A 16,020-nucleotide genomic window follows, 5' to 3' on the forward strand; every position below is an offset into this window, starting at 1 on the left:
GAAGATAAGAAACTCCCATTTTAATATAAAAGTGGCCCTGCACCTGGTAACTTCAGTTGGGGAAATCACACAGAACAGATTGGATGCTAACATTTAGGAAAATTCAGTGTAAAATTACAGAGCATTTTCAGTATAAAAATAAGACTTTTAATTAAAAAAAGAGCACATAAGCAGCTCTGGATACACCCTCGAAACAACAGAGAAGTACGGAGCTGGGCTTTCCATTTGGACGTGGACTCTCAAACCGCACACGACGTTTGATGCCGGATACTTTCAACTCTCAAATAAAGCCATGACCTTCCCCAGCAGGCTGCGCTGGGAAGGCAGCTGCGGGAGGAGCGAGGTCTGCAGGCTCTCTGGCTCTGGAGTGAGGAGGCGGGACCTCCCGCCGGGAGCACGGCGGCTGCTGTGGGGACAGGGGGTGCCAGGTCCAGCCAGGGGAGCACATCTGCCGCTGCACGAGGGCTCGAAACCATGACTGCGCCCTTCCTCTCCCGGCGCGGTCCTCTACCGGTCCTCCGTGTGGTTAAAGTGTCCCTACAACGAGAAAACAGGGCGTCGTGGGAAGGAACCTACCTTGGCTTCAGGTTCACAACACTGAGCTCTGCCTTTCAATCGGCTGAGCTGACACACACTCTGAGCTAAGCACGTATTTACAGAACATATATAAAATACCATAATTAAGATATTTAAAGTGCTTCCTACAGTGCTTGGCACATAGAATGTTCTCGATAAATGTTACTTCTCTCCTACAGTTCTATGAGCGGGGAAAAAAGAGAATGAAAGAATCATTTATAAATCCATAGTTTTTTTTCTAATGATGTCTGAATACTGAATATGGATTCAGCACAAGTGCACTGCAGCAGGCTCCTCGCAGGGGGCCCGGGGCGGGAGGTAACCCAGCTTCTTGAGGATCCCACTCGGGCCTGGCCTCCCTGCCCTTGGAGCAGACTCCTGCCTCCCCACCTTCACACAGAAGTGCTGAGATGTCTCGTTGAGCCACCCCACCCCACCCCACCCTGCCTGGATGGGGTTTGTCTGGAGACACACTGGAGGCAGAAAAAACAGGACACGGGACAACCAGACACACGGACAAAGAGAGGACCAAACCTAGACTCTCCTCCACAAAAGAACCCGCAGGAACCACTCACTCAAACCTCTCACCCAGTCTCCATCCCCTGACACGACCGCATTTTCCAAATCCTCAGGCTTTTCTCCCCAGGGCCCAGTTTGCCGATGTCCCTCTCCAAGCTTAGACCCCTGTCCCTGATGCAGAAGTGAGGTCTCGTGTCCCCAGACTCTGAGGCGGCCACTGGTGGGGACCAGCCACTGGAGCCATGTCTGATGCAGGGTCTGGGCACTGAGCCCGATCTGATAAAGTCACGAAGGAAGAGGACAGCTGTGCCTTAGACGTCAGTCTCACTGTTGGCAAGCCGTATGTCCACTGCCTGGCTGAGCAGGCTTGAGAAGATATTAACGCAATGGTGGGAAATAGGACACTTCTGATAAAACAGTTTCAGTATTTTTCCACCAAGCAAGAGAAGAGTGTTTTTTTTTTTTCTTGAAGAGAGTTTTGTTTTGTTTCTAACACTGGGATCAAGAGAGAGTAAGGTCCCAAAAGGACACCTAGGTACTTTCGAGTAACACTGTCAAAACCCAAGGCGTCTTCAAAGTGGGAAGAAAGAAATGCCACATCAGGCTCAAGGGATCCTCAACAAGATTGACAGCTGATTCTCAGCCCAATTCAGAGTGCTGAAGGTCAACCAAGGATTTTGTATCCAACAAAACTATCCTTCAAAAATGAGAAATTAAGACACTCCCAGATAAACAAAAACAAAAAACCTGTCGTTAGCAGACCTACCCTACAAGAAATACTGATGAGGCTCTTTCAGGTTAAAACTAAAGGACCTTAGATGGTAACTCAAGTCCACAAGAATCCATGAAAATGGCATTTTTCCCCTAATTACCACCTATGAGTCCCCCCTCCACTGAAGCTGTCTCATTTCAACAGCACTCTCTCTGCCTTGGGTCGAAGCTTCTGAAGGACCTCCTCTGGCTGCACCTCTCCATGGACGCCCCCCGCCCCACCCTCCAGGTCCCGTCCCCTCCAGAGCCTGTCCCCTGGCTGGGAGAGCCTCCCCACCAGGTGTCCTCTCCTAAGATCAGAGACCCTCTCTGACATGCTTGCTGCAGGCTGAAAGGTCCACTGCTGGGAGGTGGGAGTGGAATGCGGATGGGAAAGGACACGTCTGTGTGCCTAAGGCCTCCTGTCAGTCAAGACAGGGCCTGGGCTGGGAACAGGGTGGGCCAGGGGCCAGCTTTCCCTCACTGCACCGGATCCCAGCATGGAGCTCCAACAGAGTCCACGATTCTCTATTTGAACCTCGCCTTCCACCTTGTTACGAAGGCTTGCTGGTCAGTGTAAGTCTGCAGCAGCTGGAGGCGTGCAGAGCACACACCAGGGAAAGAGAAGACTGGAACCTTGAGGGCAGGTTCTGCCTCCGCGCTGGACGGTCCTGACGCTCCCAGGCGCTGGAGCCCGTCCCAGCCCAGTCCACAAATAGCCTTCTGGGGCGGAAGTGGATGGTGGGGACAAGGCTTAGGACTTATCGGTGCCCAGCAGCAGCTTCTGGCGAGCAGCTCAGAACAGCAGCCAGCACGCTGTTCTCAGTCTCCTACCAAGTATGTCCAAAGGGATCAAGCCTGGGAAGCGATGCATCTCGACCAGGGGAAGGACACGTGGGTGGCACGGGAGTCAGGGGGAGGTGGGCTAGAGCAAGGGGACACCCCATGACCATCTCTGCTCCTCGGAGGCTGAGTCAGGGGCTCAGGCTGGGAGGGAAGAGGAAAGCACAAGCCCAGGCCCGGGATTCTGAGGGGTGGGCCCCCCTGCCACAGTGCTGTGATGGGCAACACTCCTGCCCCAGACACGCAAGGATCAAGAGCTTCACAGAGGAGCTGTGGACAAACAGGCAACTCTAAAAATAGGGTATAAACATGCATGTATATTCCAGGAAAAGCCTTGAGTTTAAAACTAAAAAAAAATTGTACACACAACTTTCCTGGACTTCCAAGGCAGGCATGGAGGACACTCTCCAAAATTCACTCAGGCTGTTCTTGTGCATAAATTCGTGTTATCTCAAACTCACCACCGTGGGCTGGAAGGGAGGGACGGCCTGGCTCCTCAGCAGAGATGCTGACCCTTAAGAGGTCTGAGGACCCTGCTCTGCAAAGAGTCTGAGGGGCTTAAAGGGCCCACTTACCCGCTGCTGCCGCCGCTTTTAAAACAGATTCTTGTTGCTGTTTTCATTTTTACCTTTTGACTCCCTTCACCAATTGCTCCCACCCCTCACGCACTGTCGCTGGCAACCACCAATCTGTGAGCCTTTTTTTGTTTTGAAGATTCCATGTGTAAGACAGAATCTGTCTTTCTCTGTCTGACTCATTTCATTTAGGACAACGCCCCCAGATGCCATCCATGTTGCTGGAAATGGCAGCATCTCCCTCTTTTATGGCTAATATTCCACTGGATAAAGAGCACAATATCTCTATCTCCTCCTCCATCCTATTTTTGCAAGCTCATCTTACGGTCAACAATCTTGCTGAATATTAGTTTTAATAGTTTATCTGCAGATTTGCTTGGATTTTCTATGTAGATGATGTCAGGAAATAACAATTTAGTTTTCTTCCCCTTCTAATTCTTATAACCATTGTTTCTTCTTCCTTGTTTAACTGTCTGAGTTAGAAACCCTACTAAGCAGAAGTGGTGATGGCAAACAAATTTGCTTCTCTCTTCATCCAAAGAAACACTCCCCCTAAGTGCAGAGACCTTTCAACATCACCAGGATAAGCCCTCTATTTATGGTTTTATCTTGAGTGGGATTTGGAGTAACTGAGCAGTTGCTGCCTCTATTAAGATGACAGTTTGATTTGTTTCTTTTTTTCCTCCTTTGATCAAACAATGTAGTTCTTTTTCTAAAGCAAGTCATCTGTATGTTCCTTTAAGTAGAATTTCTTTTAAACTATAAAACCATCTGGGATGGTAGCTTTTGAGAACTTTCCCAAATTATTCCATTGGGATTCTCTCTTCTGGAGTTAGTTCTGGCAACTGAATTACTGTGAGGGCAAGGGAATTCCCACTGCACTGGTCTCCCAGCTCTGAGCATGTTACAGACACGTGTTCACACGGGACAGTCCCCTTAGCATCGCACAGCATCATTCCAAGGTCCTTGGCGTCTGTAACTAATGGGTGGTCTGCTGTCACTCAAAGCACTGTTCCCTCATGGCCATCAGTGGTTTCTCTCCAGCAGCTCTCCAGAATCCTCTTTCACCATGATACATCAGACATGCAGATACATCAGGTCCAAGACTCACCAGGCCTTTTCAGGAATACAAAAAAGTATAGACAGCAATGTAACAAATATACACGAACCATTACGTGGCTTATGAGATAAAATGCCACAGGTGAAATGTCATCCATTCTCACTGAAGTGTATATTTACTGAATAAATACATGCCAATCCACTTACATTGGCTCAGTTGGTAAAGCATCTGCCTGCAGTGCAGGAGACCCAGGTTTGATCCCTGGGTGGGGAAGATCCCCTGGAGAAGGAAATGGCAACCCACTTCAGTATTCTTGCCTGGAGAATTCCATGGACAGAGGAGCCTGGCGGGCTGCAGTCCATGGGGTCACAGAGTCAGAGAGGACTGAGCGACTGAGCCACGTATCTCTTCTCCTGACAGGTGTGGATGTGGTTTCTGGCTTTCTGCTAAGCAAACAGCGCCCAAGTGTTCTGCACACATCTCTGCGGGCCGACTGTAGCACCAAACCCAACAAAGCCAAGTCCTGACAGAGCCTCAGGAGCACGTCTGCATCTGCTGTCCTGCTTCTCTCTTCATCTGTGACATGATTAACAGCGTACTTAATGTCCTTATCTGTAGCATACATTAATTTAGTCCCACACGCGTGCAGGAAATCTAAACTCCATTTTAAAAAAAATATTAGCTTTTCTGTGAAAATCCGTTTCACTGTCTCCTCATAGTATAACATTTTATCCCCAGAGAAAAAAGTTTTGGTTTCGTTCTTTAGTCACCTGAAGGCTCTCTACTCCTTCAGAACCTGAAATGATCTCAACAACACAGTAAAAAAAAAAATTTTTTTTTAATTTTCTGGCATCCATATTCAGAGGAAACATTGTCAGAGATTCTATCGGAAGATTCTGTCGGCAAGTCTATGCAAACTCCTCTATTTGACTACACCAACACAGCCAGACTCCTCCTTGGCCTGCTGCCTCTCCCACCGTCTGGAGGACTCAGCCCTGTCTTGGCCACAAAGCCCTCACGGTTCTGGGAAGGACGTCCACGAAGCCCTGTGGCCTCACAGCTGTCTGAGCGCATCAGAGCGGGCCGCCGCCGTGCCCGGTGCAGAAGTGACGGGGCCACAGACCAGCCGGGACAGCGGGCACAGGAGGCCTACACTGCGGGCTCGGAGCCCGGCCTCCCCACTGACCACAGCGTGGGGCGGGCCGGTCACCCGGCCCCGCGGACCGAGTTCCTTATCAGCAACCTGACCGCTGACCGCTGGGGTCCCTGCTGAACCTCGGGGAAGTGCACTGGGCACTCTGTTTCCTAAGGAATGATAAGTGAAATTCCCGGTGATCCCTCTGTGACTGTTGTCTTCTCTCAGGACGTATGGATAAAGGGCTGATTAGATCTAGCTGCTGCTGAAACAGAGAGAGTGACCTGCTGCGCACGCATCTGTGTTAATCCACGTCAGAGTCTGCCGTGCCCACCCCGGCCCTGGCTCTGGGCCTGACCCCCAAGCCAGGTGGCACTGCCCCCATCACCACAGGCAGGGGGACAGAGACTCCTGTCTGCACCGGCTTCTCCCCCACCCCTGGGTCAGGGCAGTATTTATAGATGCTGCGGATGCAGGGAGCAGTTGCTAATGAGACAGACAGGTAAATAAAATAGAGCAAATACTTTAAAGGTCACCTGTGTGGAGATAAGATGTAGTACAGGGGAAACAGGCATCCATCTGGAATCAGAATGACCATCCTGGGGCACCTCCCTCCGCCCCCAACGGTAGGCTGGGGACCCCTCCCCGGGACCACCCCTCCCGCCCCCCACCCTCCACTTCTGTCCCCACATCGTCCACCTCTCTTCTCCCAGCCCTCGTCAGCACCCCTTTTTCTGAGTGGCACCTCCCGCTGGTGTGCTGCAGCTCCTCAGGGAGGGGCCACTCCCAGACTTCACGGGTCAGCGTGGCAGTCACCCTCGGCGCCGTTCCCTCCCCTCGTCTCCCCCGACCCCAGGCAGCCTCCCCGCCCCTCCTTCCAGGGTCCCAGCTCCTGAGGACTTGGCCTGTTGTCAGGAAATGGGTTTCAATGTCAAAAAGGGAATAACGTAGAAGCTCATTGAGATGCTCCCCTAGTTTTTGCCCTCAACACTAATGAACAGGCTGTTAGCCAAACCAATTTGTTGGGGATTGGGAGCAGCGGGGTCCCCAAAACCAAAAACATCATTTTGCATGTTGGCTCTCACGTAGTAACTCACTATCGGCTTGGGTAAAAACTCAATCAGATCAGATCAGTCGCTCAGTCGTGTCTGACTCTTTGCAACCCCATGAATCGCAGCACGCCAGGCCTCCCTGTCCATCACTAACTCCCGGAGTTCACTCAGACTCACGTCCATCAAGTGAGAACCTGAGAAAAACTCCAGCAGAGGGGACCGGCTCCCAGATGCTGAGCTTGCTGGGCGACCAAGACCCCAGGCCTAGTTAAAGACTGCAGGCTTTCTATTCTCAGGAAGATCTGTCCACTCCTTAGCTGGTTAGCCCAGGTGGGGTCCAGTCAGAACAGAGACTCAGGTGAGGAATGTGGGCTTCAGCGTCACAGATGACGGAAGAAAAGAGGATCCACGGGGGGAGGGAGGCACGTGTTCCCCCAGGAGGGGCCCCCCTCCCAGCCTGGGGGCAGCTGGGAGGATAAAGGGAAGAGATGGGGTGACCGCAGAGCCCGAGGGCTGCCACCCAGAAGGAGCTGGGAGCGAGGGGGCCAAGTCCTCAGGAGCTGGGACCCTGGAAGGAGGGGCGGGGAGGCTGCCTGGGGTCGAGGGAGACGAGAGGAGGGAATGGTGCCGAGGGTGACTGCCACGCTGACCCATGAAGTCTGGGAGTGGCCCCTCCCTGAGGAGCTGCAGCACACCAGCGGCAGGTGCCACTCAGAAAAAGGGGTGCTGACGAGGCAGCACTCCCCCTTGGCCAGCATCCTGAACCCGTTCTTCCTGTGGCTTCCAGCCTGATAATGCCCCTTCCAAGCATTTTCATGTGGTTATCCTGCAGACCTCTCACAGCCTCACAAGGATGCATTTAATGGGAAGAATTTCTAAGAAGAGCATGATTTCATGGCACACTTGGCTACCATGAGCCCCTGGGCCAGGACTGCTGAGCTGAGCAAGGAAGGAAGTAGGCTGCATGGCAGGCCCAGCCTTGGGAGCACTCAAGGAAGGAAAGGAGCCTCCTGCAGGTGGAGACCAGCGCCCTGACCCTGTAGCCTGGATGGTGCACAGCAGAGGGCCACCCACCGGGCGGCAGAGCGGACATCCTGAATGACATAACACCACGTCCCAAGAATCAGGGATGGCCTCACCCCAGCTGTCAGTACCATGAGCGGGGTGACGAGGAGCTGCTTCTTAATAATAACGTGTACTAGGAGCTGAACCTGAACACTGATCACCCTAAGACATCATCAGTGAGCTGCAACGGGCCAAATGGGAGGTTCGTGTGTCAGCCTGGGGAGTGAGTTGGAGAAGGTCTACAGGAAAAGTCCTTGCAAGGACTCACGATAACAATCAGGAAAAGCTTCATGGGAGAAAGACAACAGGCCCAGGCGGTGAGCTGAGACGGCCACGTGAGAATTCTGAGCAGAACCAACTGGGTCAGCTGATACCTGCTGCGGTCAGAAACACAGCAGAGAAGGGGGACCCGAGGAGGTTCTCAGGGAAAAGCGTCCAGCTCACCGAGACACCAAAGCAAGCTTCCTGTCAGCGACTCCCCGTGGGGTTCTCAGGGGCGCCATGGTGAAGAATCTGCCTGCCAATGCAGGAGACGTGGGTGCAATCTCCGGGTCGGGAAGACCCCCAGAGAAGGAAATGGCAACCCACTCCAGTATTTCTGCCTGGAGAATTCCATGGACAGGGGAGCCCGGTGGGCTACACTCGCTGGGGTCACGGAGTCCGACGCGACTGAGCACGCACACACAGGGCTCCCACACAACCCCCAGCGTGACCCCTGCTGCTCTCTGAGCCAAGCTCACCAGCGGCATCAGCCACGGGAACGGCGGGCCTGGACAGGCAGGCTTCCGTGTGAGTAGGGCGCACCCGTGAGCGGAACCCCGCGTTTAATGAAGTCTTCTGAAATTTGGAATTGCTGCCCATTGGTGATTTACTGTTAAGCGCTTCTCCCTGGGATCTTGCATTTCTAAAAATACTATTTGCTTTTTATTTAACACTGAGCCTCTTGATGTTCTGGAATACAAAAATAGTGTCTTATTATTTTAAAAGCTTAAGAGAGAAACTAGCCATATTATTAGAAAAAGAAGATATATGCAGCTATAGTCTGTTCAAATATCAAGAGGTGTGACTTTTCAAATTCACATTTCAATCTTTATTTACATAAGACTTTTAGAAATAGGGGGTGTAAATATTAAATCACCCAAGCCTGGGTGAAATTTTATTGAGAATAACTACAAATAAAGGGAAACTGATTTTTTAAAGTCACTTTCTGAAAATTTAGATGAAAAGAATATAGAGCATTAGAGAGAAAAATTATATATTTACATATCAATATAGGTTTTCCACGCACAGATTCATCTCCTAGGAAACATACAGAGGCAAGCTTGGGGAATCACAAGGGAAGGAAAACCCTAATCAAATAGGTGCTGTTGTTCAAACAGAACATTAGCTTAAATGATCCAATCAGCTGCTTGAGCCAAATTTTTTTTTTCCTTTAAGCTGTTCATGCCAGAAGACAACCTCTTGGAGCATTAAGAATCCGTATTATGTTCCAACTGTTTGCCCAGCAGATGGGGGATTTGAAAGACACACTCCATGGAAATGTGACGAGAACGAGGAAGGTTTGGAGTCAGTCACCAGCATAACGCACTCTACCAATAGTGGGGTCATGAGATTAATTATCACAATCCAGGGCACGTTTGGCAGTTACATGAATCAACCGAAGTACAGTTTACGTTGCTGGATCTTAGTTTTAACATTATTCAGGATTATTGGTGGCTCAGTCGTTGAAGAATCACCTGCAATGTAGGAGACCTGGGTTCGATCCCTGGGTCGGGAAGATTCCCCTGGAGGAGGGCATGGCAACCCACTCCAGTCTTCTTGCCTGGAGAAGCCCATGGACAAAGAAGCCTGGTGGGCTACAGCCCACAGGGTCTCAAGAGTCAGACATGACTTAGCAACTAAACCACCACCACCTCCACACCACGAAATGCAACAGGACCTGCGGAAATTTTCCTGAGGATGGAGTACGAAAGTAGGAAGGCACATCTCCATGGGCGGGTCTACCTGGCCTTGGTCTTCGTACTTATCTAAGGACTTCAGAGGCTCCATGGTGGCTGGCCTTTGTTTAAAACAAAATCACTGCCTCCCCTACAAAACAGTCACCCACAATGCACCACATGAAGACTCTGCAATTTACTGACTCAAATGTTTGCTGATCAAAAGCAGCACTGAGTTTCCTCTAAAGATCTTTAGGGGGAAATGCTGAAAACACTCACTCACACACACACACACACACACACACACACACACGCTCCTGGTTTCTATGTGGAAATTAAACACAATTCTATATTATTGCAATATGAAGACTGCAAGCTTAAAATTAAAAAAAAAAAAGAATTATAGAGGTTTCAAAGCTCTTATTATTAGAACAAGCCCAAATTTAGGAACAAAGGTATCATGATGCTAATGTGAAGGACAGGAAAGCTTGGCATGCTCGGGGTTCACAGGGTCGCAGAGTCAGACACGACTTAGCAACTGAACAGCAGCATCGTACACTTCCTGATCTTCTGCCCAGCACAGGGGACTGAGAATCTGACTCTGGCGACACTAAGACGTCCCATTCCTTTGAATTAATGGTGTGAATGCTGTTTATCCTTCTGAAATTCTGGATTTATGTGAAGTGTATGCAAATAGGAAAGAAAAGCTTAAGGAGGGGAAAGAAAAAGCAACACTGATTCCCATTTGGGTAAGTAAATGAGTTAAGGACATTTCTCTAAGATGTCCGCAAATTAGCTCTATTTTAACCATTTCCAGGACCTGTTCCCTTCTCTAAACCCTGTTTTTAGAAAGAATTTAAAATGTATATTCAATTTGTAGTCTCAGTCTGAAGCTGGAAGAACATCAGTTTGCAGCCGAGTAGAATGCTCAGAAAACCAACCTGTACCTTTGAATTTACACCCCTCTTCCTTAGGAACGAAACGGCCGTTTCTACCACCCTTGTCCTACGGATCCAGGATTTAAGGACAGGTCTTTCACGTCACAGCGAGCAGGGGAATGCACTTACAGACTCTCCCGCGATGCACCTCGGGCAAGGCTGGGCCCGGATCCTTCCGCCATCCAGAGGACCCTGTTCAACAAATCACAGCCACGGATGAGCCAGGGCAGCGGTGATTCACACTGAGCAGGTAAAGGCTGGTCTGGTGGGAGCAGGAACCTACCCCCACGCCTGGTCGGCCCTGGCCGCTGTCGGGCCATGGTGAGGGCAGGCGGCCTCTGCGCTGGGCATCCAGGCACTCGGGCTCCTCGCTGCCCCCGGACACTGGGATGCGCACCCTCAGCTGGGGGCAGTCCCGCTCGGGCGCCGCGGCGTCCAGCCTCCTGCACACCCGCTTCTGCAACGACAGTCTCACTTTAGATGGCCTCGGAAAGCACATGGCGCTCTGACTGAATCTGCCTCTGAGAACCTCGCTGCAAACACAGACCCCCGAGGAGCTCAGAAAGTTTATAGGACGTTGGGAGAGACAACTTCCAACTTTATCTTCCAGGAATAACCACCATCACTTAACCTCATTACTTCCAGCACAGTCTGATAATTTACTTAGCTTTACAAGTTTAAAATAATCATTTGAAGCAATTTTGGTCAAAATGCTTATAATAAACTGTTGTGACTGGTTTATCGATGTCGAGAATGTACAAAACCTATAAATTTTTGTTCAAGAATCTAGTCATGCGCTTCGATACTTTTGCCAGGTAGGTACTTTCTTAACACAATATCAAGCTATGTGCTTCCTTAATACGATATGAATAATCCCATGTGGATAATTCTTTGTCTTCCTGACACTGAGGAGTGGGCTGGTTTTATTTATTTCACAAGCTGCACACACAGCCCATAAGGGATAACCTGCAGGAAAGGCATGTGACGTTGGCATTCCCGTGAACTAAAGACGAATTACAGAAGCAGCCTTCCAAAGCTGAAGGAAATGGCTGACTCTCCACGTTCCCAGTCTGTGCTCTGCGGGGTAAGGATGTGTTCCGCGACACAGAGCAGATGGGTAGGAGGCCTCTGTAGGGGACAGAAGGTCCGCCCTGTCCTGGGTCCCCGCTGCTGGGCGGTGCCCGCCAGAGTCAGGAAACACCCCTGGTTCACGGGTGGTCCCACACCCTCCTCAGTCACCGGCAAACCATTGTCATGATTTGCGCCAAATCTGTTCACGATCCATTCCATTATATTCATTATTTTCTAAATGGGCTTTTTATTTCATGGATTTATCTAATATAGAAACCTGGTGTCAAGTGCTAGTTTTACTCCTCCCTAACTAACATGTCTTAAAATAGATACCTGAGGAGGAAAATGGTAAATGCTGACCTCTGAGCCCCCAAACCAGAGAATATGCCCTGGGGTAAATACAGTGCAGGCTCCGGGAGGCTGAGACAAGGGCAGGGCAGCCAGCCCCCCATCACCCAGCGCCACAGTCCTTCCCAAACATAAGGAAGTCCAGAAAGGTCACAGTCACTGCTGCAGAGCCAAACCCGGGCACAACCTGAATCGGAGAATGCAGACATCGGAGAATATGGCCAGGGGGACAGAAAAGCCAGGATCCCAGCGCAGGTCCCCTCCGCTCCAGCCCACACCTCCAACGTGGCCCTGCCCTGAGAAGGGCAGGAGGAGATGCTGTGAGCGGGACAGGACAGGGTCACCAGCGAGGGAAAGGCGCCCGGATGCGCAGCGAGGAGGAGCCCGAGCCCCCAGAGCCCAGAGGCGGGCAGGGGCTCCGAAGTCTGCACAGTGAAAACGGACAGAGCACTTACAGAGGTTCTCCTCCGAATTCAGCTCCTGGGAGGGGCACGGGCAAAGGGGCGGGCCAGTGCCCCTGGGGCTGGGTGGTGGCGAGGAGAAAGAGAGAGAGGGCAAGTTTGGGGTCTGGCAAGTGAGGGTGCCCATCATACCAGGGGGCTCACCGCGACCCCATCCCCAGCAGACACCTGCTCCACCTGCGCTCAGCCACACCCACAGTGGAGGTGCCTAACGGCAATCTTTAAAAAATACCCCAAAACATAAAAATTCCTCCTGAAAAAGACATGAGTCAAAAGGAGATTGTAATACTCTTCTAAACACTCAAAAAAACATGTGAGGATATGAAAAACCACCCTGAATTAGCGATGTAAAAACAGAAAGGACAAAAATGGGGAGGAGCCAAGAGAGACTTGGATGATTCGGGAAAGCAGTGGAGGGAAACGAGGAATAAACTATAAAGTGCACTGAAGGGGATAACTTCAAGTGAAAACTAACAGAGGACACCAAAGAAGGGCAGGAGCACAGTCAAGAGAAGGAGAACGGCATAAAGAAAACAGGGGGGCTAAAAAAGGGCAGCAGCAGGAAGGGAAGAAAAAGCAGCAAGAAATGTTCGCTGAGTCAGAGTTCCGCAAAGAGGAAAGCAAAGTAACAGCAAAGCTAAGGCTGAAAACTGTAGCCCGAGAAAGCTTCATGGAAAGAGGAGACTGACTGAAGCTCAAAATGGAGGCTCACACGGCGCCTGGGAAAATTAACCCGGAATGACCAACATGGAGACGTCCTAATAAAACAGGAGACTTCAAAGATGAAGACGAAATCCTCAAAGCCCCTGGGCGCGCAGGTCCATGAGGGTGAAAAGGAACTGGAACGGCATCAGGCTTTCCAAGGCCACACGCGAGAGAGACGATGGAGAAACACGCTTTCAAACTCAGTGAGAGAAAACACAGACCAAGAATGTAAAATCTACACGCTGTCCTTCAAATGTCAAGGTTACAGAAATAGCATTTCAACATAGGTGAATTTAGAGACCACTACAGCCGTGAGCCCTTCCAGAGGATTCTACGTTGAGGGTAAGCTTCATCTAACTAACCAGTGATGACTGGGGAAATTCCAGGGTAAGGATTTTTCGTAAGCATCTGAAGGTACTAAGATGTACATCTCAGACTAAATTTAAAATAAAGGTGGAATTAGGCTGACAGACAAATGTGCAAATGTTATGTCCTCTGACATGGTGGAAGTAATTCCACTAAAACACGAGAGATGAAGGGAGAGGGAAAGTGGAAAAATTCTGTAGTACAGGTCAATACTGTACAGTGACAGTCGTGTATCAAAGGGCACCAGGAAAAAGATTAGTAAGTGTTAAATGAATGAGGGAAAGACAAAATCATCATGAAGTAAACACACAGTGAAATGTATTTTAGGCAAGATTTACTAATAGATGCTAACTCAGAAGGCAAAGGCTTAAGAAGAAATATGCTTTCTCCCCCAAGGTATTTATTAACTTACAAAGTTTCAGTTTTATACCTAAAACTGTTTTACATATAGTTTCAACAAATATTTTCATGTTTCAACGTATCTCCTCGAAGGTATTTATTAATTATAATAGTTATAATTTAATTTATAAATTAAATATAATTTAAGTGCAGTTTCAACATATCTCCCCCAAGGTATTTATTCATTATAAAGAAAAGACTGGTAACTTTACAGGGTATGAAACCATCTTCATCCAGAGACAAGGTCAGCATCATGGTACTGAGACATCTCGGCATCACAGTCCCCATAAGATGCACGAAGAAAGCATAACATCACCTCGCGATACTTGTGCCAGAAAGGACGAGGTCTTAACCTCATCACAGAAGATGCTGGACAACCCACATGGACGGAGAGTCTTCTGCCAGATAGCTGACCGCTGTTCCGTAGACGTGCCAGGGTCAGGAAACCAAGGACGTGTCAGTGGCTAGAGGGGTGAGGACTCAGCACAGTGTGGAGTCCTGGAAGGACGCATCAGTGACTAGAGGGGTGAGCAGACTCGGCGCAGTGTGGGGTCCTGGAAGGACAGGTCAGTGACTAGAGGGGTGAGCAGACTCGGCGCAGTGTGGGGTCCTGGAAGGACGCGTCAGTGACTAGAGGGGTGAGCAGACTCGGCGCAGTGTGGGGTCCTGGAAGGACAGGTCAGTGACTGGAGGGGTGAGCAGACTCGGCGCAGTGTGGGGTCCTGGAGGGACGCATTAGTGACTGGAGGGGTGAGGACTCGGCACAGTGTGGGTCCTGGAAGAGATCCAGGACAGGAAAAGGGTGCTAGCGGGACATCAGGCGAGGCTGGAGTACGGCTGGAGCCCGGGCAACGGCCGTGCACGAGGCGAGCCTGGCCGCCTGCCAATCGTACTGTGCCCACGTACGTTGTTCACGTGAATTCTCTATATTACAGCTGCTTTTCCCCAACCTTTCTATAAGTCTAAAACTACTTGGAAATGAAGTTTTAAAAATGAAGATAAAAAGCCTGCACCTGCTCTAGTGTATACCACACATCTAGAATGTGGATATAAGCCAAGTCACCTTTCCACAAGCCTAATTTTTCCCTCCCGAGTGACATAAAGAGAGACGTGTGTAAGACAAAAGTCCTTCCCACGTGTGAAGATGGTTCTTGGATACCTCTGAGGATGCTTCTCTCCGACCAAGCATTCCTGCTCTTTCACTCTCCCATATCCGAGAGGCTTTCCAGAATCTTCCTCTTCTAGACACCATGTCCTAGAGTTTCTAAATCGTCATTATTCCTCCTGAAATGAACCATGTAAAATACCCCAACACGCTGTCACCACCGCGGAGGAGAGCAGAGCTCCCCACTACCTCCACGACGTGGTCCCAAGTCCGCAGGGAAAAACTCCAGCTGAGGGGCCCCAGCAACCTGCCACCTGGGTCCACACGAGGCCGGCACCCCCCCAGCTTACGTCTGTCTCCCCTAGAGGACGCACAGCCCGTTCCTAGGGACTACTGAGGGTCCTTCTGGTTTAAATTTAACGCCAGGCTCTGCTACGTAACCCTTAAGTTTAGTTTCCAGGTCTAATCTGATTTCCTTGCTATTTTCCAGTGTATCAAAGTACTGCCAAATACCGCCATCATCATACGAATCGCCTTCGTAATTGGAAATGGTGCCGCCTTCTGTGTTCCGCCTGAGTCGGATGGAAGGGTTGAGGAAGAAAAGACCAAGGACCACGACCTCCGGTTACTCAGGATCTGCTCAGCTTTCACATTGCAGAAAGGGGCATGCTGTGTAAAGGGGTGTCCTGCCAACTCCCAACTATCTGGGCGGGACTTGCCTGGTGGCCCAGTGCGTAAGCCCCTGTGCGACCACCGCAGGGGGCCTGAGTTCCATCTTGGGTCGGGGAATAAAGATCGTGCATGCCACGCAGTGCGGCCAGAAAAAATCGGGCAAAGAGAAGTGGGGATACTGGCTGTGCCCCGCGTCATCCACACGCAGGATGCGACTCTCCTCCTGCGGTCACATCGCAGCCCCGTGCTCCTTTCTGAGGAACATCGCTTGCCAAACAGGAGGGCAGAGGGGTGTGGACGGGCAGGAAGTGTGCTTCCCGAGGAGGTCTACACACTCCGTGTTTCTTGATGAGTTAGACGGATTCTAACTTCTTTGTGGGGTCAAACAACGCCTGGCACAGCGGGTCAGCAGACCTGTGGCCACCCACGGTGGACACTCCTCA

General features: G+C 50.4%; 1 protein-coding gene across 2 annotated transcripts in view; it reads right to left on the minus strand.

Moving 5' to 3' along the window:
* C26H10orf143 (chromosome 26 C10orf143 homolog) overlaps positions 1–16,020 on the minus strand; it is a 25,750-nt gene continuing 9,730 nt past the window's right edge. The window contains exons 2-4 of one of the 2 annotated variants that reach the window (XM_086378151.1): positions 10,734–10,907; positions 10,580–10,642; positions 1–537 (exon numbers count right to left, since the gene is read on the minus strand). In XM_086378151.1, the coding sequence (XP_086234277.1) occupies positions 508–537; positions 10,580–10,642; positions 10,734–10,907 (267 nt within the window). In that variant the 3' untranslated portion in view covers positions 1–507. Of the gene's footprint in view, positions 538–8,642; positions 9,312–10,579; positions 10,643–10,733; positions 10,908–16,020 lie in introns of those variants that run through there. The other variant, XM_086378152.1, reaches the window with a different exon arrangement.

Source organism: Bos grunniens, chromosome 26, assembly GCF_055505025.1.
Source record: "Bos grunniens cultivar Pamir isolate PY7600 chromosome 26, Bosgru_T2T1.0, whole genome shotgun sequence".
NCBI classification, from domain to species: domain Eukaryota; kingdom Metazoa; phylum Chordata; class Mammalia; order Artiodactyla; family Bovidae; genus Bos; species Bos grunniens.